This window comes from Protopterus annectens, chromosome 13.part0 (genome assembly GCF_019279795.1).
Source record: "Protopterus annectens isolate FY-2018-M chromosome 13.part0, PAN1.0, whole genome shotgun sequence".
NCBI classification, from domain to species: Eukaryota; Metazoa; Chordata; order Ceratodontiformes; family Protopteridae; genus Protopterus; species Protopterus annectens.
Genome location: NC_056747.1, coordinates 600,678,713 through 600,702,826, shown reverse-complemented (window position 1 = coordinate 600,702,826; position 24,114 = coordinate 600,678,713). Strand labels below are relative to the sequence as shown.

Sequence of the window (24,114 nt, the reverse complement as noted above, 5' to 3'; positions counted from 1 at the left end):
GTATGTGTGTGTGTGTGTGTATATATATATATATATATATATATATCACGCGCGCACACACATACATATTTTCTTTTTAACTCATTGTAGAAATATGCTCAGAAAACAATAAAGCCAAGTATGCCTTGTTATACCTTGTCTACTCAGTAGTAGGCAGTATTAAAAACATTCTGAGAGGTAGGAACTATTTATGTCCGACGTCACGTTCCAGAAGAAGAAGAATATCCAGAGCACAGGGGTTCCACTAATTATAATGGTCTTTTATTTAGCTGGAATGCATTTTCAGGAATCTTATTATAATATAGATGGTTTAAGTTTCGTTTGTGTCTAGGCTTTGACCCATCATGACGGAAAATACAAAACCAGAGACTGTACTGCATAACAGCGTGGGCTTTGACGATATTAGTGATTCGGAGCTCCTAGATATTGACCTCGATCTTTGTACCGCGAGTTTGACAAGGAGGTACGTTCTGTTAAAATACCGATGTGCAGTCTTTACTGCATTATCGGCTGTTTTTAACTACATATATATGTACATTTTTTCATGAACATACAGGTAAACCTGATGGGTTTACTTCAGCTGCTGTGAAGCTGTGCAGGACTATAGCGATATGCTTCAGTGTTCTCTCAGTATAAAATGTGCTCTCACATGTACCGAAAACAGTTCCTAAGCTTCTCTACATGCTCTGACATGTACCGAAACAGTTCCTAAGCCTCTCTACATGCTCTTATGTACTGATAACGGTGCATACGCTTGCCATGTACTGAAGACTGTTCCTAACTCGTGCTGCTTATGTAAAAATGTGGTTGTTTGTAGATTAAGTAGTAGTAAAATAAATTTGTATTAAGATAGTACAACTTTACACGGTTACACAAGCCATGCAGATTGTGCAGTGTCAAGGTGAATATTTGTAACACAGGCTTCATGCTTTTTTATGTTATCTTTAATTGGAGTTACCACAGCTTTTAGTGTGAAATATGTAAAACGGAGATTAAATAAAGTTATCCTCTACATTTGTAAGTGCACAGTCGAAACTACCACATGTCCTGGGTGTCTGACTTGCTTTGTCACTTTGTACTTAGGCTTAACCACATTTCCTGTGTTGAAGGGTTCAGAAAGGCAGTATGTACGCAGTACCCACAAGTTCCCGTTTTGCACTCCGGACCCATAACCCGTGGACCCCCCACCTTTCTTTGGTATAATGTGCAGTAATTGCTTTTGCAGGGGGGGGGGGGCAAGCCCCTCTGCCCCTCTGCCCCTTTAAACATTTTTTCGGAGATAAAGCAACAAGCAATATTCTAAGGCAGTGAGACAATAAATACATATAATAAATGCAATAAAAAAGACCTCCCAGAAAGGTTGCCACCCGCACCCCACACCTTTACAGAATATGAATTTTAAGAGTGTGTAATAGTTTTTATACTTGTAGCATACTATGTGTTCACACCCCTCCCCTTTAAAGAGTTGTAACTCTCAGAGTAATAGTGTAATGCTTTTGTAGAAATGCAGCATATTCTGTGTTCGTTTGAATAGGTAAATTCTTTTTGGATCGGTACAGCTTTTGTAAGTACACATTCTGCCAAATTATTTAGTGTAAGATGTAATTTATCGAAGCGTTTGATCACTGCAAATTGGAAATCCTGGTACCAGCAAATAAGGGAGAAAAGGCTTTGTATTGAAATAATTACATTTAGCATACTCATCTTTCTAACCGGAAAAAGCCGAAAGACAAACAACAACATACTCATCTTTCTGAGGATGAGTTTCCCATGTTTATTCGAAGCACTTTTCAAAACAAACGTCATCATGAGCAAAGTGCTGGGCGGGGTTTGGGCAGACCTTGCTACTGCGTATCTGGTGGGGTAATGTTCTAATACAAAACCATGACGTTTATTTTGAAAAGTGCATTGAATAAACATGGGAAACCCATCCTCAGAAAGATGAGTATGCTAAACGTTGTAATTATTTCAATACAAAGCATTAAATTGGAGGTGGGGTTACATCAAGGATCAGCTCTGAGCCCTTTCTTATTTGCAATGGTGATGGACAGGTTGACGGACGAGATCAGATAGGAGTCCCCATGGACTATGATGTTTGCAGATGACATTGTGATCTGTAGTGAGAGTAGGGAACAGGTGGGAAGAGACCCTGTAGAGATGGAGATATGCTCTAGAGAGAAGAGGAATGAAGGTCAGCAGGACTAAGACAATATATGTGTGCGAATGAGAGGGAGGATAGAAGAATGGCGTGGATGCAAGGAGTAAAGGTGGATGAGTTTAAATACTTGGGGTCAATAGTTCAAAGTAATGGTGAGTGTGGAAGAGAGGTGAAGAAGAGCGTACAGGCAGGATGGAGTGGGTGGAGAAGTGTCAGGAGTGATTTGTGACAGACGAGTACCTGTAAGAGTGAAAGAGAAGGTCTACAAGAGGGTAGTGAGACCAGCTATGTTATATGGGTTGGAGACAGTGGCATTGACAAAAAGGCAGGAGTTTGAGCTGGATGTGACAGAGTTAAAGATGTTAAGATTAGCACTGGGTGGACAGGATTAGGAATAAGTATATTAGAGAGTCAGCCCAGGTTGGAAGGTTTGGAGACAAAGCCAGAGAGGCAAGATTACGTTGGTTTGGACATGTGCTGAGGAGGGATGTTGAGTATATTGGGGGAAAAAGATGCTAAGAATGAAGCTACCAGGTAACAGGAAAAGAGGAAGGCATAAGATAAGGTTTAAGGATGTGGTGAGAGAGGACATGCAGGTGGTTGGTGTGACAGAGCAAGATGCAGAGGACAGGAAGAAATGGAAACGGGTGATCCGCTGTGGCGACCCCTAATGGGAACAGCCGAAAGCAGATGAGAGGAGCTAAACCCACACATAAAAATGCTATTTAACCTTAGCCTTACTTCAGGATATGTACCTGAACACTGGCATACAGCAACAGTGGTCCCACTCCACAAAGGGGGTACCTCTACAGACCCTGGGAACTGCCGCCCCATAAGCTTAACCAGCCTGGTCTGCAAAGCTATGGAAAGAATCATTATGGAACTCATAAACAAAGACATAGGGGACCTACAGACACTTGACCCCACCCAGTTCGGCTTTGTAAAAGGCAGATCCTGCCTTTTGAACCTGGTTGACTTTTTCGAAACAGTCACTAGAGCCATTGATGAGGGCAAAGCAGTCCATACAGCCTACCTGGACTTGGCTAAGGCCTTCGACACAATACCCCACTCAGGCATCATAGATAAGCTCAACAGCTTAAACGTAAACCCTTATGTCACTAGATGGGTTGCAAACTGGCTAAAGGACAGAACCCATAAAGTTAAAATCGCCGGAGCAATGTCAGACTCAAAGCCAGTCACAAGTGGTGTCCCGCAGGGATCTGTCTTGGGACCCCTCTTGTTCGGCATTTATTTCTCAGATGTTAAAGCAAACATGGGAGGGTTGTGGCTGACAAAGTTCACAGATGACTGCTAACTAGGCGCCACCAGCGGACACATACATCCTACAAAAAGGCCTCACAGAAACGGACAACTGGTGCCGGAGTCACGGCCTTAAACTAAATGCCAAAAAATGTATAGTCATCCCCTTTGGGAAAACAAAGTACCCACAAATTATCACATAGACAGCAACCCACTGAGTACAGAAAAAGTAATCAGAGACCTAGGGACCCAAGTCGACAGCGACCTCTCATTTGACACCCACGTTGCCAAAGTGGTTAGAAAAACATTCTACTTTGCACACCTCATCATGAAGGGATTCACATCCAGATCCAAGGATGTCATTGTATCCCTATATTCCTCCCTCATCAGACCCATGATTGAGTACAATGCCCCATTTGGTATGTACCTCACCCGGCATTTGCAACAGCTGGAGAGACCACAAAAGTACCTCACCAAGAGGATCAAGGGTCTCCAACATATGTCTTATTCTGCCAGACTAAAGAAACTTCAACTCTATTCAGTAGCATACCGCCTGCTCAGAGGTGATCTCTGCCTGACGTACAAGGCCATGTCCAATCAGGATCTGATGGACATGCTCCACCTCAAAAAATCCAAATCCATCAGGACCACAAGAGCTAAAGACTTAAACCTCGGCGCAAATATGAATAGGACATGCTGGAGGGATAGATTCATAACCCAGAGGCTTCCCATGCTTTGGAACAAGATCCCAGTTCGTATTAGGCAGAGCCCCTCACTAACTCCAAGAGAAATCTTGATGAGTGGATGGGAGATCGTAAGTGTACCCCAGGGGTCACATCTGTGTCACTGCTAGACAGGGGCACAGTAAACTAATTCTATTATATAAGGGGACCTTCATTGTGTCACTACTAGACATAGGCACAGTATTCTAAATGTATTCTGTACATTTTTGTACCATTTCATGGGGTGGCAAAAGCCACATCACTATGGCTAGGCTTACAAATGCCACAGGGCAGATAGCCTAGTACTATACTATGAAACTATGACACTGCATAATCTGCATGGCTTGTCACTCAGCCATGTCAGTCATGTAGGCCCCACCCATTCCTGATGGTATTTTCATCAAGAATAAATTTCTTGTGTGTTGTGATGATAAACTATACAAAGTGTTTTTAAAGGACATATCAAAATTATTTAAATTAGTGGGCGTAATTTTGTCATTATGGCTTATTTTGTTCGGACCTCCCAAAACATTATTTATTTAGTTGACATTTCTTTTGCGGGGTGGTCCAACTGGATCTACAGAAATTCAGCGGAGGCCCGACAGAAGGCACAAAATAAAATTTGCTTTTCTAATTGGTATATATGTTAGTCTCTGTGGTAATTCGTACAGGCCGTTAGTAATTCAGATCTGCATTGTTGGTTTTGTATTTGATTACCAGGAAACCATGGGCAATAAAACACTTTTTCAGGAGAGGCTTGAGGAGAAAAGCTATAGTACTTTGCACTAACTGCACATTTTCAGCTAATTAGAGTTGGCATTTTGCTCCTTGAGTTGAACAGTAAAATTAATTATTTCTGTCTCAAAGTGTGGGAGAGCATTAACTGATTTTGAGCATAACAGTGTGATGTATACACTTATTTGTGTAGTGTTCCGTTAAGTTAAGTATTGCCAAGCAGTCCACCTTCCATATCTTAACGTACAATGGATTTTAATCTCAACTTTTTTTCTATGTGGCATACTAGGTGACTGCCGTTTGTTTTCCATTGAAATGTATCCATATTTTCCATGTCATGTTTTTACTATACCTCAAGTTATTCAAGGCTTAATAATCTAATTTCATTTTCATTCTGTTGCTCTCTGATATGTAATGTTAACTTTGGTTTGCTGAATCCATTTCTAGAGGAATGTGTAAGACAGCAAAGCTAACTTTAGGTGTTTACTGTATCAATTTTAGGAAACGCATTTAACCAAAAAAGTTATGTCACTTTGAAATATAATCCTAACTACATAATTTTTCCTAATTCCTGGAGCTGTCCAAGGCCTTTCACATGGTTAAAATCTCCAAACTCATCTATGTCCTCTCCTCCCTTAGCCACAGTCACCGGACTGTCACCTGGTTCCAAAGTTACCTAGCAGAATGTCAACAGGCTGTCCGCTGGCAACAAGATCTCTCACCCCTTCGCCCTGTCACCTTAGGGGTTCCCTTAGTCCTCTTCTTTTTTTTCTCTTTTTAACAACCAGCTCGGCTACACCCCAGGCCTCAGTGGTTCAGTACGCTGATGACACTACCCTGATTTGCTCAGCTTCCTCCCTCAAAGACCTCCTTACCATTATTCAAGATTCCTTCTTATCTGCTGAATCCTGGTTCACTAGCTCCCAACATATCCTAGCTCCCAACATATCCTAAATCCCAACAAAACAGAACTTCTCCTCCACCCAACCAGATACACCTCCCCATCCACAACTTTCAGTATCCTCTTTAAAAATAAAACTATTATCACCCCAGCAAACCATACCAAATTACTAGGAGTAGAAATTGACAATAACTTGAAATTTGATATTCACATTGCCCAGTCCATTAAAAAAGTTCACAAAAAACTAGGTCTCCTATATAGAAACAACAGATTTCTGACAAATAACACAAAAGCCACCATTGCTAGAACCCACCTTCTCTCAACTCTCCTGTATGCCTCTCCAATCTTAACCAACCTCCGCAAGACAGATCTAGCCAAACTCGAAGCCTGTTACAATAAAATCTCCAAGTTTGCCACTAATGCCTCATACAAGTTACATCACTACTCATCACTTAAGCAGTTCAAGTAGCTTGAACTCCTTCAACTTCTTCTCTTTAATCGACTTACCTTCACCCACAAAATACTGTATCACTCAGAAAAAAAAAACTGCACTCAAAGATCTCATTCAGCCATATTCCTCCTCAAGACCCCTTTGTTCCAGCAACAAATTACTTCTACACACCACCAAAGCTAATAATTCAGCAGGTGAATCACTGTTTTCTAACTACATCTTCAAACACTGGAATAATCTACCTAACTTACCAGTAACTAACTCCTCAACACTTCAATGTAAAAAACTTCTAAAAACGCACCTTACTACCACCTGGCTCTGCACCTGCAACTCCCCTGGATGACCTATTCCTTCTTTTCACTCTATCATCATTACTCTTACTCTACTAGCATGATCTACCACTAATGGCAGTTTCACTTTTAACTGTATGTAATCATTTGGATGTAGCCACTAAACGTAAACAACTCTTATTTATGTAAAGTACTGTTGCTCTACTTATTGTGTCAGAAACCATCATCTTGTATGTATTTGCTTCTCACTTGGCTGTATTTATTTCTCTATTGTATGTATTTGTTACTCTTGGAGCTTTTCTCCCCGGGCCTCCACTGAAAAAAGTCCTGTGTCCAGTCGGACTTTCCTGGTAAAGAAATGTAAAATAAGTAAATAATTTAGACAGATTATTATGCATTTTTTGTATTGTTTGTATTTATTATTTTTACGGTGTTTATTTTAAACACGAGTGTGAACTTGTTAGTCATTTGCTGAAATTACAGTCCTCTGTAATTTACTACATATAACAAAGATTCTTATTTAAATTAAATGTAACATTGAACAGCTAGGGAATAATATACTTGGAGCACATCTAAACTGTTAGAAATGAATGGGTTCAGTATAAAATAAGTAGTAGATGTTAGCTTACTGTATATTTAAGGAAAATGTTATGGTTTGTCAGATAAGTATAGGTGATTATTTTCACTGTCTGCAAATGTAGATTAATGGAATGCTTGAAAATAGCAATAATCAAATTAATAAAAAATGTTATGAATGCCATTCCTTTTTATTATAAAACCTAAAATTAGGAGGAAGGTACTTCTGTAGTATACCCTGGTATATATTTTGTGCTGCTGGTTTGAAAACCGGTAAGGACTGTATTCTGACGTTAAATATCAAAAGATGCTGCTTTATTCTTCCTGAAGACAAATGTACAATTTTTCCTACTAAGAAATTAACTGTCTGTCCTTCTTTCATTCTGTAGTGACTCCCATGTGACTTGCTGCTCTACTGCTTTGTCGGAAGACTCTAAAGTGTCTGAGATGGAAGGTGACAGTGAGGACAAGTTTAGAAAGAAGAGGAAACAAGATAAGCAAAGTCCTCTTAAAAGGTTCAACTTAAGGTACCTGTGTGTGACAGATCTGTGTTCCCAGAGTTGGTGTGAGCAGCAGATGGTTTATGGCTTGGAAATGCCATACCTGCAACAGCTGGAAAAGGCCCCAGAGGTGGAACCAGGGGCCAGTATACACTTAGCAAAAGGTAATTTTCACTATCAGTGCTGTACATTAAATATAAATGTCAGCCTGGAAATAAATGTATTTAAAATTATTTTTTTACATTAAGAATCTGTTCTTGCAACTTGTCTACCTCTAAAGATTAGAGCTCCAAAAACTAAAAATACATAATACTCTTTATGATTACCAACAATTTTTGTTAGAGACTATGGTGGCCATATTCTGTGCTGTTATGTTTGCAGATTATGATAGGTTTTTATTATTTCTGTCTGGCTGCTTTTATTTGATTCTGATTTGCAGTTTTCTTGCCAGATTGCACCATATGCATTCATCATTTATCACTAAAGTTAAGTTTGCCTCGTAACTAAAAGTATTGAATTTCCATCCTGGAACATTACCCCATATTCTTGGGCCTGCTCACACTGCTGCACCAAGCATTACAAGTTAGTGACTTGTTTAATTATTTTTGAATGTTTTAATCTGTCTTTGCATAGCACATTTTAGTAGAGGGTGGGTAGAAAAGCCACATGATGAAAAAAAATTGGATTGGATACATTCTATAATTATGCACAGGAGAACTAGAAGCATCCGGTGAATGTGCTGCACAGAAAGTTTGACTTCAGGGGTGGTATTCATAAGTGTACACTAGAGATGGTTAGTGTGCTGTGGTCAGTTTGTTCAAATTACACTGCTTGGCTTTAATGCAGTTTAGAAACATGCATAATTAAAAAAAAAAATCTCTGAATTCCATTGAGTCCCTTCAGCAGATGTCTATTAGTGTCTACCCACACAGCTGGAACAGTTCCAGATAGGCAGCCCATTTAGTAAACTCTGCCTGCATTGTACTAAGCTGTGCAGGAACTGTCTGCTTGACTGCGGAAACAACATTCCCTATTGAAGTGAGTAGGTGCTGCTTAGTTAATACCCAGTTATACCATGTGCAGAAGTTGCCCAGCACAGTCATTCTTAAGAATCATACTAGGCTTTACTATATAGGGCCAACATAAGGTGACCTTGGATAATATGCAGTCATTTGTGAATACTGTCCAAGGTGTCCTCTGTTGAATGGAAAGGCATAAAGTAAATGTGTGTGGACTGTATAGAAAAAAGTAAAGAAATGGAGCAGTGAGTAAGAAAAACTTAGTAAAGTAGAACATAATGAACAATAGGATTTGTGTGCAGGGGATAGTAAAATATAATATAATAAACAATAGGATGTGTGTGTATGTATGTGCGCAGTGGATGCTGAGAAGTCTTGTAACCCTTAGAGTTGAGGGAGACTAACAGCATATTAATAGACCAGGATGATAGTAGAAGGACTCAAGAATAAAAAAATCTGGGATGACTGTGTAGAAGCAAATAATGTCAAAAATCTCCGACAAGGAGGATATAGGAAAATGATATGCAGATATTCTTAAGAAGGTAATCCTTAACAGGACTTTATGGTGATGTCAAGAAAACCTCATAGTATTAGAAAATGCACAGAAGAATGGTACACGGAAGATACCCTGGAAACTTTGAATTCTTATATTTTGGAGGGGAAAAGGCATAAGAAGTACACATGATATTATATTCATAAGGTAAATAAGATTGTGAGAAATTACTACAAGAAATGGCATATAACTGCACTGTATATAGTTTATTCCATCATTAAAACAATAAACACACATTTGTAATGAAATTAGGATGGAAAATATGGTCATTAGTTTAGTTTAAAGAGCACTCAAATAAAGAATGTTATAGAGAGAGAGTCTTTGCTACATGTAGTAGCCAGACTAAAGAAGTGACCATATTCATGGTGTATGTCGATGTAAATGCAAAACCAGAGAAAGAGGCAGGTTATAAAAACCTGCAATACAGAAACATTAGAAAATTAAGGAGCGATGGGGAAAGGCACGGAAGAATGCGGATGTAGAAAGCATAACTGAGGCAGGGATAGAAAATGGTGAATGTATACCGTAAGAGATGCAAAGTATTAATCTTCCAGAAATGAAAGATATGGTGATGCCATGTTTATCTATGCCAGGAAAACCATTATAAATGATAGAGGATACAATAAAAGCCGCTGAATGTGACAGTGTTGAGAGTGTATACCTATCAAGATATTTGGTACATGCTAAGCTATGATAGACATAGCTAGCCCTGTTGATGCAAACTATGATGTTGAGAAGCTTTGGAAGATTTCTGTCCTAGTACACCTAATCAGTTCTGGTCTTTATGATAGAAAACCATAACATGCCATCTTGGTCAGGAATAGTGGTAGTTATGAAAATGAAAAGAAAAATCATGGTTGGTTCATGGTTGGTTATCAGAACGCAAAGATGTAAGCAGGCTGTATACAATCCAACAAGAGGGAAGAAAGTTGCATGTCACATTAAAGCTGTGTGAGATACGTACAGGAGCCGCCGGTATCTGGTAATGACCACTCGCTACTAGGTATAATGACCACTCGCTACTAGATATAATGATGTAATGTTTGATAGAGAGGAAAAATAAAGGAAAGCATAAAGATAATCAATCCTTAACCAAAAAGGAATTAATAAGAGTAAAACATAAAGTGGAGAAAGGACTCTCTGTCAGAAACAGATACTGGGGTCTGCCATGTGTCATCAAGAACTACAGGACTCTATATTACATTAGTTGGCTACATTTACATGAAAGCAGCAGCTAAAGTACACCACATGTCAAGGCATGTTCTTAGGTGTGTACTAGGCTAATGGCCCTGGAACCTTTACGAGCCTAGCCCATAGAAGTGCCCTGGCATCGTGCTTCCCAACATTAGTTCCCAGTGCCTCCTATCAAGTAGAGCCACTGGAGTGATCCCCGGGGTGAACGTTGTATTACCCATCCACTCATCAAGATTTCTCTTGAAGAGGGACAGCGAGGTGCTCTGCTTGACATGTATGAGAAGTCTATTCCAGAGCGTGGGCAGTCTCTGGGTGAGGAACCTGTCCCTCCAGCATGTTCTGTTGATTGTGGTAATGAGGTTGAGGTCTCTGGAGCGTGTGGTGCAGAGGGATTGGGATTTTTTTAAATGTAGCATTTCTAACAGAGCTGGGTCAGACATGGCTGTGTAAGTCAAGCAGTGATCGCCTGTAAGTAGGCGATGTGAGACAGAGAATAGCTGGAGTCTGTTGATATGAGACAGATAATAGCTGGAGTCTGAGTCTGTCCATGTAGGATGTGTTTAATGCCTAGGATCCTCTTCATGAGATACTTCTGTGGCCTCTCCAGCTGTTGCAGGTGTCTAGTGAGGTACATGCCATATGGGGCATTATACTCTATTGGTCTAATGAGGAAAGTGGAGAGAGAGAGAGAGAGAGAGAGAGAGAGAGAGAGACTATGACCTATTTCTTCCTGGATGCAAAACCCTTGGTAATGAGATGTGCCACATAGAAGGACTTAGTGGCATGTGGTGGTCGAAGGAGAGGTTGCTGTCAACCTGCATCCCCAGATGTCTTATAATGCCTTCAGTGTTCATTGGGCTCCCATCGATCTTGTAATTAGTGGGAACTGAGTTTTTACCAAAGGGGATGATGACGCATCTTTTGGCGTGCTTAAGGCCATAGTTTCGACACCAATCATTGGTCTCAGTGAGGCCTTTCTCTTGGATGTCTGCATCACTTGGGGATTTAATAATGGCTTCTAGCTTGCAGTAGTCTGCGAACTTGGTCAGCCAGAGTCCCTTTGTGTTGGCCTGTGTACACACACCTGAACTGTTTTGGTTCAAAAGCACTGAGCAAATATCCTAACAGCCTTGCCACAAGCCTACAATCCCTTGTTTTAACCCCTTTCCAGTTCATAGACCACCCTACAACAGTACTTTTTATGATCACAGGAAATGCATCTGAGTGTCATGTTGCTCAATGCTAGAAGTCTAAATCTCAAAATGCACTCACTCGAGGCACTCCTTAAAATGGAGAACATCAGCATTTGTGGTGTAACAGAGACCTGGTTCAAGGCAGCAGAAAGCACCCCTGCACTACCAGGCTATAACTCATTCCACACCTTTTGGCCCCAGAACTTGGACCAAAACTCCAAAGGCAGTGGTGTTTTCATATTCATAAAGGATGTGCACACCTCCAGACTGGTAGCCTAACATAATGCATAAGAGATACTTCAGGTGCAACTAACATTGGGTAAGACAGCAATTCAGGTCGTAGCCTGCTACAGGTACCCAACCATGTCCCAAGACTCGCACCCTGGAGATTGTTGGGGTCCAACCTCTTGTTAGGTGACTTCAACTACCCCTCTATTAACTGGATAAATTACTCATGTACCAATACATTTGCACAATGTTTCCTGGAGTTCATTAATTCCAGTGCCCTGGACCAGCTCGTTCTTACCCCCACTAGAGGTAGCAACATCCTTGACCTGGTCATTACTAACATGGGCAACCGTTGCTGTACACCAGTAGTCAGCTCCTCCCTGGTTAGATCCGACCACAAACTAATCACCTTGGAAATCCCCCATCCTCCCCCCCAGCAAATGTAACCACCATGAAAAACTTCTCCAAAGCTAACTTTGGGATCCTAAAAACAGAGGTGGCTAACTTTGCAACACCCATTCAAATGGAGAATAGTTGCCTGACTACAGAATCATACACCAATGCACTGTACGAACACGTACACAATTGCATGAATCTTGCCATACCCAATAAAACCAAGACACTCTCGTCCAAAGAAAGGAAGCCAATCTGGTGGTCCCCTGCCATAAACAAACTCTATAACAGGAGGAGGAAACAAACTGATGCGGAATAAGGTGAAGTCCCAAGACTGGAAAAACTCCCTTATCTGCCTCAACAAAAATTTGAGATCCCTCATCAAATCCTCTAAAGCTAGGTATGAAAACAGAATTGCAGCAGATAGTAAAGGCAACCACAAGGCCTTATATAGTTGTATAAAGAATCTCCATGGCAATACCCAGATTTGCTCTGAGCTACTGCACAATGGTACCTCCTATACTGAGCCAACAGATATTGCCAGTATACTGGCCGGCAGATTCAGTGCCAACTTTACCCCTCTTCCCCCTCCCCAAGGACCAATAACAATACCAGTAGATTGCCAGGTACCCAGTATTACTGCTGCACTGGTTAAAACAGCACTGTCCAAGACCAAGAATACAGCTTCTATGGGACCTGACAATATCCCTGGTTGTGTTCTACATGAACTACAGAGTGAACTGGCACCTCACCTGTGTGCCCTGTTCAATCACAGCCTCACCTCAGGCTTTGTCCCTGCCGAATGGCGTACTGCTACAGTCAGCCCTCTCCATATACGAGGAGCGACTACAGACCCTGGGAACTATCATTAGCCTGACGAGTCTGATATACAAAGCTGTGGAATGCATCATCATAGACCTAATAAGTAAGGATATAGGGAATCTCCAAACTCTGGATCCCAGACAGTTTGGTTTTGTGAAGGGTAGGTCGTGCCTGCTCAACTTAGTCGACTTCTTTGAGTCAGTCGCCAGAGCTGTGGATGAAGGCAAGGTGGTTCATACAGCCTACCTTGGTCTGGCCAAGGCTTTTGATACCATTCCCCACTCAGAAATCATAGAAAAACTCACTAAGCTTGGCATCAACCCCTGTATCACTAGGCGGGTTGCAAACTGGCTCACAGAACCCACAGTGTGAAAGTAGCTGACTCCAAGTCAGACTTCCGATTAGTCATGAGTGGAGTTCCATAGGGTTCGGTCCTGGGTCCTCTCCTGTTTGGTATCTACTTCTCTGAAGTCCAGGCCAACACGAAGGGACTCTGGCTGACAAAGTTTGCAGACGATTGCAAATTGGGAGCTATTATTAACTCCCCAAGTGATGTTGACATCCTACAAAATGGCCTCACTGTGACCAACGACTGGTATCAGAACCATGGCCTTGAGCTCAATGCCAAAAAATGTGTCGTCATCCCCTTTGGGAAAAACCCGGTTCCCATGAATTACCACAGTGATGGTAGTCCACTGAACACAGAAGGTGTTATAAGAGATCTGGGAACACCAGTTGACAGCAACCTCTTTTTTGATCACCCCATTGCCACTGTGGTCAGAAAGTCCTTCTATGTGGCACATCATCTTATTACTAAGGGGTTTGCATCCAGGAAGAAAGAGGTCATTGTCTCCCTTTACTCTTCCCTCGTTAAGCCAGTCATAGAGTACAATGCCTCATTTGGCATGTACCTCACTAGACACCTGCAACAACTGGAGAAGCTGCAAAAGTACCTCACAATAGGCCTTAAACACTTGTCCTATATGGACAGACTCAAAAAAACTCCCAACTATTCTCTGTCTCATATCACCTACTTAGAGGCGATTTCTGCTTGACTTACAAAGCCATGTCTGACCCAGCTCTGTTTGAAATGCTACATCTAAAGAAATCCCAATCCTTCCTTACCACACACTTGAGACCTCAACCTCATTACCACAATTAACAGAACATGCTGGGAAACAAAAAATTCACCCTGGGGATAACTCCAGTGGTTCTACTCAACAGAGGCACTGGGAACTAAGGTCATGTGGCACTATGCCAGGGTAATACTATGGCTAGGCTTGTAAAGGCCCCAGGGCCATTAGCCTGGTACACACCTATGAACAAGGCAATTTACTGTTGTGACCATTTATGCCTTGCCAGTATCCACCCCTCATTCTGAACCTCCCCTGTCAATGAGGGCCTGGCTAGTCAAGCCAGGGGTGAATCTATGAATACCCATCCAATCATCCAGGTCCCATTTTAAGCAAGATTGTGCATCACACTGCTTAATTTGCAGTGAGAGTCTGTTTCAGAGATGTGGAAAGGCCTTGAAATTAACCTCTCTCTCTCTCTCTCTCTCTCTCTTTATATACGTATGTATGTATTTTCTGCTGGCAAAGATTTAGATCCCTTATTTTGGGACAGTTTGATTTGTGGAGATACAAAGTAGCCAGGACCACTAGGCCCCTAATGGCTCAGAAAACCAAACACAAATCTCCCTTCAAGAGTTTATATGATACTGAATACAGGGATAGTGTTTTCTGTATTTTTTGATAACCTTAGGGTTTTTAAGCCAGTGATGATCTTTAAGAACCTTTGAGGTCTTGATAGTTGCTTGATGCATCTAGTAAGGTACATCCCAAAAGGGATATTTGGCATAATTAATACTGAATATAAGAGGGCAGTGACTTTGGATCTGGATGAGAATCTCTTTGCAATTGTCTGTGCTAAATAGACTTTGTGACTGTCATTACTTGATGATCATCCAGAAGGAATTATCAACTCAAGTTCCAAGCTCTCTGACAATATTCTCATTTTGGAGTGGGGTATTATTTATGTAGTATGCTGGGGGAGGGGCAGTTTACCAAATGTGACAGTCATGCACTTTGAAGCATTTAACTTAAGCCCATTTTTAGTACCCCAGTAAGCTCTTGTTGCAGGGCTTGGGTAACTAGCTTATAGTCATCTGCAGTCTTGGTTTATTAGTTTTTGGCAGTCTCCTGAACATCCATTGGTTTGTTTGGTTATCTGTTTTTAATTCATTTAGCTCACTAATCATGCTAGAGGGGTATGGTGTCAGATGCCTTGGCCAGATCAAGGTATACCATGTAAACAGCATGACCACTGTTAATAGCTTCTGTTATTCTTTCAAAATTAACCAAATTCATTAGACATAGCCTACCCTTAACAAAGCCAAACTGCTGCAAGTCTAGCCTAATGAGATTTTTAATGTAATAGCTTATCAGGTCAGTTGTAATATATTCCATGGCTTTTCAAATAAGACTCGCCAGGCTAATGGGCGTTTATTTCCCCTAGATGAGTGCTGAGTCTACCTTTGTGTAATAGAATCACTTCTGCTATGTGCCAAACTTCAGGGACAAAGCCAGTGTCTATGCTCAGGCTAAATATTTCATGCAGCAGCTGTACCAGGGCTTGTTTAGTATTGTTTTATTAAACAGCCAGGCATATTATCTGGTCCTGTGGAGGAAGTATTTTTAGTCTTGGAGAGCACCTTTAGTACATGACAGGAGCTCTGCACTGAATTTGTTTGCTAGTATGTTGACAGTGTTTACTGGGTCAGACTGAGTGGTGCCATTTGTAATAAAATCATAGCAATGTTGTTTTTTTTTTTTTTTTTTTTTCTAACATAACTAAAGAAAGATTTGTAGTCATCCGTAGCATCAGATTCAGCCTAAGATCTTGGGCTGTCTTGGCTACTAATATTATTTTTTCATGTTTTTGGTCAATTTTTTGATTACTCCTTAATGCGAGGGTATTTTGGTTTGCTGCATACACTAAAGATTGTTTTCTTTTGTTGTAGAGTTTGTATTAGTAGTGGTTTTAAACGTCTCATTATATTTCAGTCTGGTAGGTAATACCAGTTCTATTCATTTATCTAAGTGGGAATAGAACTCTTTTGTAAAGCTACTTGCTGTGGCAGCATCTGAGGTCATGCTGTTGTGAGTGAATTTTGAAACTTTGTCATAGAAGTTGGTGAATTTTGTAAGTTTTAAATCTTTCAGTTGCAAGATACTGGCACCTGCAGATTTATGGGTTAAGGTCACTAGTTTATGATCCAGCTTGACCGGGCAAGGAGATACCAAGGGAGTAATACACTAAGAAACTATATTCATAATGACCAGGTCAAGATTATTATGTTCTATAGTTTTCTTGGTAACAGTGTAGTCCAGGGATTATTTGTTTATGAAATCTAAGAACATTTGAACATATTCTACATTTCAGGTATCAGTGCTCCAGTTTATTAAGTTTCCTAAAATAATAGAGCTCTTGTTTATAGAGTTCATCATGTACATAGATTTTGGATCCTTACACGATTCTCGGGGGACATAGTGGTGATTGTCTTGTAAAAAGCTATAAACTAATAGTTATGTTTAGCTTGGGTTGGAGCTGGATTAGTTCCATTTGTGATAATCTGGGAATCTGTATAGAGGTGATATGGTCCTTAACCAATATGAAGATGCCACTACATTTGCAAAGGAGTGTGAAAGCATGGTAGGAGCTAATCCCTGGTTCGAAGGGGGTGCCTTCTGAATGTTTAAGACACATTTCGGTAATTACACTTAAATGGATGTGCCTCAAATACAAGAGAGAGCTTCAAGGTCAAGCATTTTGTTGATAAGACTTCTGTCATGAACTGAACCACCTTAATGTGATCCTGTTTCGGATTTAATATATTAGTTATATTGAGATGTTTATCAGGTGTATTCTGTCTAAGAAAGGCACTATGAGGGAAGCAAACACTTTAGCTAGTTTGTGGAAGCCCTGGAACAAGAGGTGCAGACCATCTTTGGCAAAACAAGTAGGATTGTCGACCATCTTGTCCCATGCTGACACACCGCAGATCTCTCTGAAATGACACCAATGATTTAGCCAGTTGTTAAAGCCAATTATTTTACCTCTGTACCTAGGAATCCGTCTTGGAAAGGGAAGGATTCCACTCATGACCAGATGACATGCATGTATAGTTCTAGCATCTCTCTCTGTACATCACTCATGATTTTGAGTGCCAAGTCATTCACCCCCACATGGACAGCCAACATGTCATATTTATATTTGCATGATGAAAGGGCCTAAAGGACCCCTGAAATGTCAGACATCTTGGCACCTGAATAACAACTCATGGTCACTCATATTTGTCTAGCCTAGTGAGAGAAGAATTTGTGTGATTGACTATAGAGCCACCAATCACTAAAACGTTTTTATTTGTAGAGTGATCTAGTGTACTGGATTTGAGATTATATAAATCCTGGTGACTCTCTATTGCAAGTGTGCCCTAAAGTGATGTGGTATTAGATTTTTCATTGAGACTTAGTCTTTGTGGGTCTGCGAGGCATCAGCAAGGACTGGATTTTTTTTTCATCCTTAGTTTAAGACATATTGGTCGTTTGGGCAGTTTTTCCATCTCTCTCAACTTACTGGTTTAAAAGCCTGCTTTTTGCGCTTGTTTCCCACCTTTCCTGTAACTAGTCTAGTCCAGATACAGACTTGCTGTATCCAGGACTGTTTTGTAAGCATATGAGCGGTGCCAAAGTCTGCTCTTTAATTTTTCCCTTAGGTCTACTAGTTCTCTCCTCTCCTGCACTTTTACTAGCTTATTAGTCTAGCACTTTACCAGACTTTCTTGTAGCAATTATTGTAACACCTAAAAGTGCTACCAGCACTAAACGTTCTACAAGGAAACAGATCCAGTACTTATTATTAATGCCCACCCCTGCAAGCATGTCTAAAGGTCAGTTCCCTGTGCTTTCTACTATTGACCTGGTGAACTTGGGCATCCTGAGGAAATGTAGCAACTGCCTCATGTACACAGACAGCCCTCTCTTCTTACCTCCCAACAGTCAGACTTGCGAGAGGTGCACTTATATATCCAAATTGGAAGCCACGCAATCTCCAGCCAAGACCGGAATAGCTGGTCAAGAGGAGAAGGTCAACACTTGCACCACACCACATGGAACACATAGCCCTCCAGAACACACACCAGCACTGCCTTCACATAAAACCACACACCCACTTTCATGGAGGCTGTCAAAAATCTAGGCAAACAGCAGAGACCTCCAAGACAGAAATGCACTCGACCACCACAACACTAATCACGAGACACAACTATCCTAAACAGTGTGCCACACAACCAAAGCCCCTAAGGCAAAACAGCATGCTCAACACACTAGTCATAGGTGACTCGATAGTGAGGCACACTGATGTCCCACTCACTAGGCTGAATAAGGAGAAAGTAACAGTCAGCTGCCCAGGTGCGAAGATCCACCACATAACGCATGAACTCAGGACACTCAACGACAGGTACAAATATGACTCTGCAATTGTACATGTGGGTGTGAATGACCTGAGATGTACCTCCCTGGACTACATGAAAAGAGACATGGATGAGCTCTCGGATTATGTAGCCCAGGCGGGTATGACCCTCTCCCTGAGCAGCATCCTACCATCTCCCAGAATGATACCACAGTACAAGCAGAAAATGATTGATTTCAACAATTGGCTAAGTTTCTGCTGTCATTCTAAGGTGATCCAGTATCTGTCTGCCTGGGATGACATGATTGACAGACCTGGATGCTTTTCCAGAGACGGCCTGCATCTGTCACCCCTGGGCTTCCGGGTACTGGTCAAGGCTTTTGCCACCTCTATAGTGCCTTTTTTAGGTGGTGTTTCAAAGACCAGATTACCACTGTAACAGCTACAAACAAATGCAATCTGAGGGTCATGTTGCTCAACGCTAGAAGTCTAAATCTCAAAATGCACTCGCTCAAAGCACTCCTTAAAATGGAGAACATCGGCATTTGTGCTGTAACAGAGACCTGGTTCAAGGCAACAGAAAACACCCCTACACTACCAGGCTATAACTCTTTCCACACCTTTTGGCCCCAGAACTTGGACCGAGGTTCCAAAGGCGGTGGTGTTTCCATATTCATAAAGGATGCGCACACCTCCAGACTGGTAGCCCAACATAACGCATCAGAGATACTTCAGGTGCAGCTAACACTGGGTAAGACAGAGATTCAGGTCATAGACTGCAATAGGTTCCCAACCATGTCCCACTCCACGTTTCTATGTATCCTGGAGAATATTAGGGTCCAGTGTGTGTGTGTGTGTGTGTGTGTGTGTGTGTGTGTGCGCACGCATGTGTATTAGACCATGCAGTTGGATGAATAAGTGTGCCCATGAGTCTAGTTGTGTGTGTGTGTGAGGAGGTATAATGTTTAGTGGATGTAAGTGTAAGAATGTCTGTGTGTGTGTGTGTGTGTGTGTGTGTGTGTGTGTGTGTGTGTGTGTGTGTGTGTGTGTGTGTGTGCTGGGGGGATGCCTCTGCCATCTCAGTGCATGGACTGCCAGAGAGGTGATTCTAATTGTGTCTAAAGCTGTTTCTGAACTTTACTATTATGTTATGGCATAGGCACTTTAAGCTATCGTGAAGTGCATCTTTAAATCGCAGGCTTATTTCTCTGTGATGTTATAAACGCTTCTTTGAGAATCAAAATAAGAATAAGCAGTGAAACACCTGTTCAGTTAAGCTCAAACTTCTAAAGAAATTGATGTAAAAGGGATTGAGGAGGTCTTTCTGGATTGAGGAGGTCTTTCTAAGACAAAATCGGTCAGTCGCAATGGAAATAAGACAATATAACCCAAATGGTTACTAAGACAAAAAAAATAAAATTTGGGAAGAGCAGGAGGAATTATGCTTTTTCTGTGGAATTAAGGAGGATGATTGGAAGAATTCATAACTTGAGTAAAGACAACAACGAAAGGCTACAAAAAGAAGAAATGTTAAACTTACATTAATTGTAAGAAAAAAATATATACAAGGAGTGCGCTCTTGTCAGATTGTTTTTATAGGTGTATATCAAAAGGTAGCAACAGTTGCAGACAATTTCCCAAGAGCACTGCAAAACAAAAAGGGGGAAAAGTTGTGATAAATGTTCATATGATACAGATATCTGAAGAGAAGTTTAATGCTTGTGTTGCATGGTAAACAAAAGGGATTAAAAAACTTTTTTGCAGCTAAGGAGAATGAGGTGGTAGTTACTCTGGAAAATGAACAAAAAAGCAGTTAAAGTTTAAAAACTATCAACAAATGTTGAATTGTATAGTAGCACCAAACGTTGAATTGTATAGTAGCAAAACAGAGGCATCAGTGAAGGCAGGAGATCATTTGTAATGTGTTTGGACAAATTGCTCTTCACAAACCTGGAAGCATTACTGAATGGAAAAAAATACAGATGTGGCATGTAACGGTAAAGGAAACAAGACGCAGCTCTGTAAGCATGACAGGATGTTAGGAATATGATCGAGCTTTGTACTGACAGAAAGCTGAAGAAGCTTTACGATCAAACAAATGACTGGTGTATGTCAGTGTGCATTAACATAAGGTGAAGCTTGTGTTACATCCAAAAGTAACCAAAAATATACCAAGTATACGCTGAAAAGGACCGTAGCTCACTGCAAATGCTTACTTTCAAAAAATCACTTTTAATAGAAAACTAATAAAAACGAATCCCTGAGGGCTAAAACTATTTTTAGGCGCTTTCATCTGCTAACTGCAGACTTCATCAGAACAGTGAAATGTGTGTAGCTCCCCCCCTATATAATACATTTTTAAAAAAGTCAAGATCCAGTTGGAATGTTCAATCAATTAACTTTCTCATGAATAAAACATAACCTTATGAATATTCACTAATTCTGCTCATTCACCCTGCAACCATACAGTTTTTAAGTATACCTGTAAGACAATCACATGTACTTATGTATATCACATTTAGGTATAAAAAATCATTGTATATGTATAGAAATGTTAATTTGCTCTGTGGTAAAAAGTGTACTACTTTAGAACACAATACTACACTTTTGTTATATAGTATGTGAACACATTTGTTAAAAATAAAAAAACATATACGACATATAAAAATTCTCATTTGTGCTATGTTAATAATATATACATCCTTAACACTCAACATTGCACTTTATTTAAACATTGTGTCCTGACATGTTGCCCCCTTTCTTATTGTACTAGCTTTCTTTTTTTATTCATCACTTGTTTCTAACTTTATTCTATGCGTACATATACCCTACTACAACGTCATTCATATCCTTGCATCCAGGATTGGTTTAGTGGGGAATATAGTTATTCATAGGTTCATAGGTTCATAGGTTCATACTAGGCTATCTGCCCAAGGGCATTTATAAGCCTAGCCCATAGTTATGTGGCTTTCGCCACCCCTTTAGTTTGAATAAAAACTATGCCTATCATTTTGCTGTGCCTCTGTCAAGCAGTGACGCTGAAGTAATCCCTGGGGTATATCTGCAATCTCCCATCCATTGGTCAAGATTCCTCTTGAACAAGACCAGAGAGGTGCTCTGCCTCACATGTACCGGGATTTTGTTCCACAGCATAGGGAGTCTCTGGGTGATGAATCTGTCCCTCCAGCACGTTCTATTTATAACCGTGTCAAGGTTTAAGTCTCCGGCCTTGTGGTTCTGAGGGATCTAGATTTTTGAGGTGAAGCATATTCATCAAATCTGGGTTTGACATGGCCTTATATGTCAGGCACAGGTCACCTCTGAGCAAGCGGTATGAGACTGAATAGAGCTGGAGTTCTTTCAGTCGGGCAGCATAAGACATATTTTTGAGACCCTTTATCCTTTTGGTGAGGAACTTTTGGGGCCTTTCAAGCTGCAGCAGGTGTCTGGTCAGATACATTCGAACGGGCATTGTACTCAATCATAGGTCTAATAAGTGATGAGTACAGGGGACGATGACCTCCCTTGATCTAGATGTGAATCCCTTCATGATCAGGTGGGTGATATAGAAGGTTTTCCTAACTACTTTAGCAACATGCGTGTCAAGCGAAAGGCTACTGTCAACCTGGGTCCCCAGATCTCTGATGACTTTTTCTGTGCTCAGTGGATTGCCACCTATATGGTAGCTAGGGGTAGCCTTGTTTTTCCCAAAGGGTATGACTATGCATTTTTGGCGTTTAACTTCAGGCCATGGCTCTGGCACCAGTTATCCATTTCTGTGAGGCCCTTCTGGAGGATATCTGTGTCAGATGTGTTTTCGACTATGGCGCCCAGTTTGCAGTCATCTGCAAACTTTGTCAGCCATAACCCTCCTGTGTTTGCTTGTACTTCAGAAAAGTAGATGCCGAACAAGAGTGGACCCAGGACTGAGCCCTGTGGGACACCACTTGTGACAGGCTTTGAGTCTGACATGGCTCCAGCAACTCTGACCCTGTGGGTTCTGTCACTTAGCCAGTTTGCAACCCATCTTGTGATGTATGGGTTTACATTCAAGCTGATGAGTTTTTCGATGATACCTGAGTGGGGTATTGTGTCGAAGGCCTTTGCCAGGTCGAGGTAGGCTGTATGGACTGCCTTTCCCTCATCAATGGCCTTGGTGACTGTCTCGAAAAGTCAACCAAGTTTAAGAGGCAGGATCTGCCTTTGACAAAGCCAAACTGAGTTGGATCCAAAGTCTGCAAGTTCCCTATGTCTTTATTTATGAGTTCCATTATGATCCTCTCCATGGCTTTGCAGATAAGGCTTGTCAAGCTAATGGGGCGGTAATTTCCAGGGTCTGTGGAGGCACCGCCTTATGAAGTGGGACCACAGTCGCCGTCGCCACTCCTTGGGTACGTATCCTGAGGTGAGGCTAAGATTAAACAGCTGTCCTAACTGTGGGTTTAATTCCTCATTGAGTTCATGAAGCACACAGCCGGGGACACCATCCGGTCCCATGGATGCTGTGTTTTTTGCCTTCGTGAGGGCAGTTCTCACCTGGGCGTTGGAGATGTTTGGGGGCTACAATCCTCTGGGATAGATATCTCTCCTTTTGGGGAGGGGAGAAGTTTGCACTGAACCTGTCAGCCAGTATGTTGGCAATGTGTGTAGGTTCAGTAATTTTCACATCATTTTGAACTAATTCTGAGCATATCTGGGAGTTTCCTCCTAGGTTTCTAACATAGCTAAAGAAGGCCTTATGATTCTCTTTAGAGTCCTTGGCGATTTTTCTCTCAAAATTTGCCTTGGATGATTTTATGAGAGCTCTTAGTTTTTACTTATAATGATCAAAGGTGTCTTACCTTTCAAGGATTTTGCTCTATCTTGTAGTAGCTTCCTCCTTTTGTTGTAGAGCTTGTTTATGGCTGGGGTCCACCAGACTGGACGCTTGCCTTTGGTACAGAGAGTCTTAGTTTTGTTTGGGATTGCCTGATCCATGCAGTCCTGTAGGTGCTGGTAGAAGGCATTTGTAAGTGATTCAGCGGTTTGAGTAATGTTTACCACTGGCTCAGGGGCCTTAAAGGAGACCACACTAGTTTTTAGAAGTGTGAAATCGGCTTTTGAGAAGTTTTTCACTGTGGTCTTTTTTGTTTCAGGTGGGGGGATGAGGACCTCCAGCGAGATTAGTTTATGATCTGATCTCACCAGTGAGGGGTATACTTCCGGTGTTGAACATTTTGATCCCATGTTCGTGATGATGAGATCAAGTATGTTTTCTCCTCTTGTGGGGATGGTGACTAGTTGTTCCATGGCATTTGAGTTTATGAACTCCAGGAATCTTTGGGTTAGAGTGTTCGGGCTTGAGTAGTGTTCCCAGTCTATATTAGGGTAGTTAAAGTCACCTAGTATGATGGTGTTTGGAGATACATTTATCCCTCCAATGTTTTCAGGAAGGCCATGTGAGGTTCCTGAGTTTGAGAGGGTGGCCTGTAACATGCTACAAATTGCAGAGCAGTCTTGCCTATGGTTAATTGCACCTGGATGGTCTCCGATGCATCATGCGTTGCCACCAACCTTGAGGTGTGGGTGTCCTTTATGAATATGGACACCCTCCTTTCTTGGTGTTGTCCGGATTTTGGGGCGAACGCATGATATGAGGTGAAACCTG

The 24,114-nt window shown here is 41.3% G+C and overlaps 1 protein-coding gene across 1 annotated transcript in view; it reads left to right on the top strand.

Annotated features, from left to right (window-relative positions):
• Window positions 1-205: 205 nt before the first annotated feature.
• The window catches only part of EXO5 (exonuclease 5), a 155,295-nt gene continuing 131,386 nt past the window's right edge, over window positions 206-24,114 (top strand). Inside the window, exons 1-2 of the mRNA XM_044054267.1 lie at window positions 206-463; window positions 7,483-7,757. Coding sequence (XP_043910202.1) covers window positions 345-463; window positions 7,483-7,757 — 394 coding nt within the window. The 5' untranslated portion in view covers window positions 206-344. The remainder of the gene's footprint in view (window positions 464-7,482; window positions 7,758-24,114) is intronic.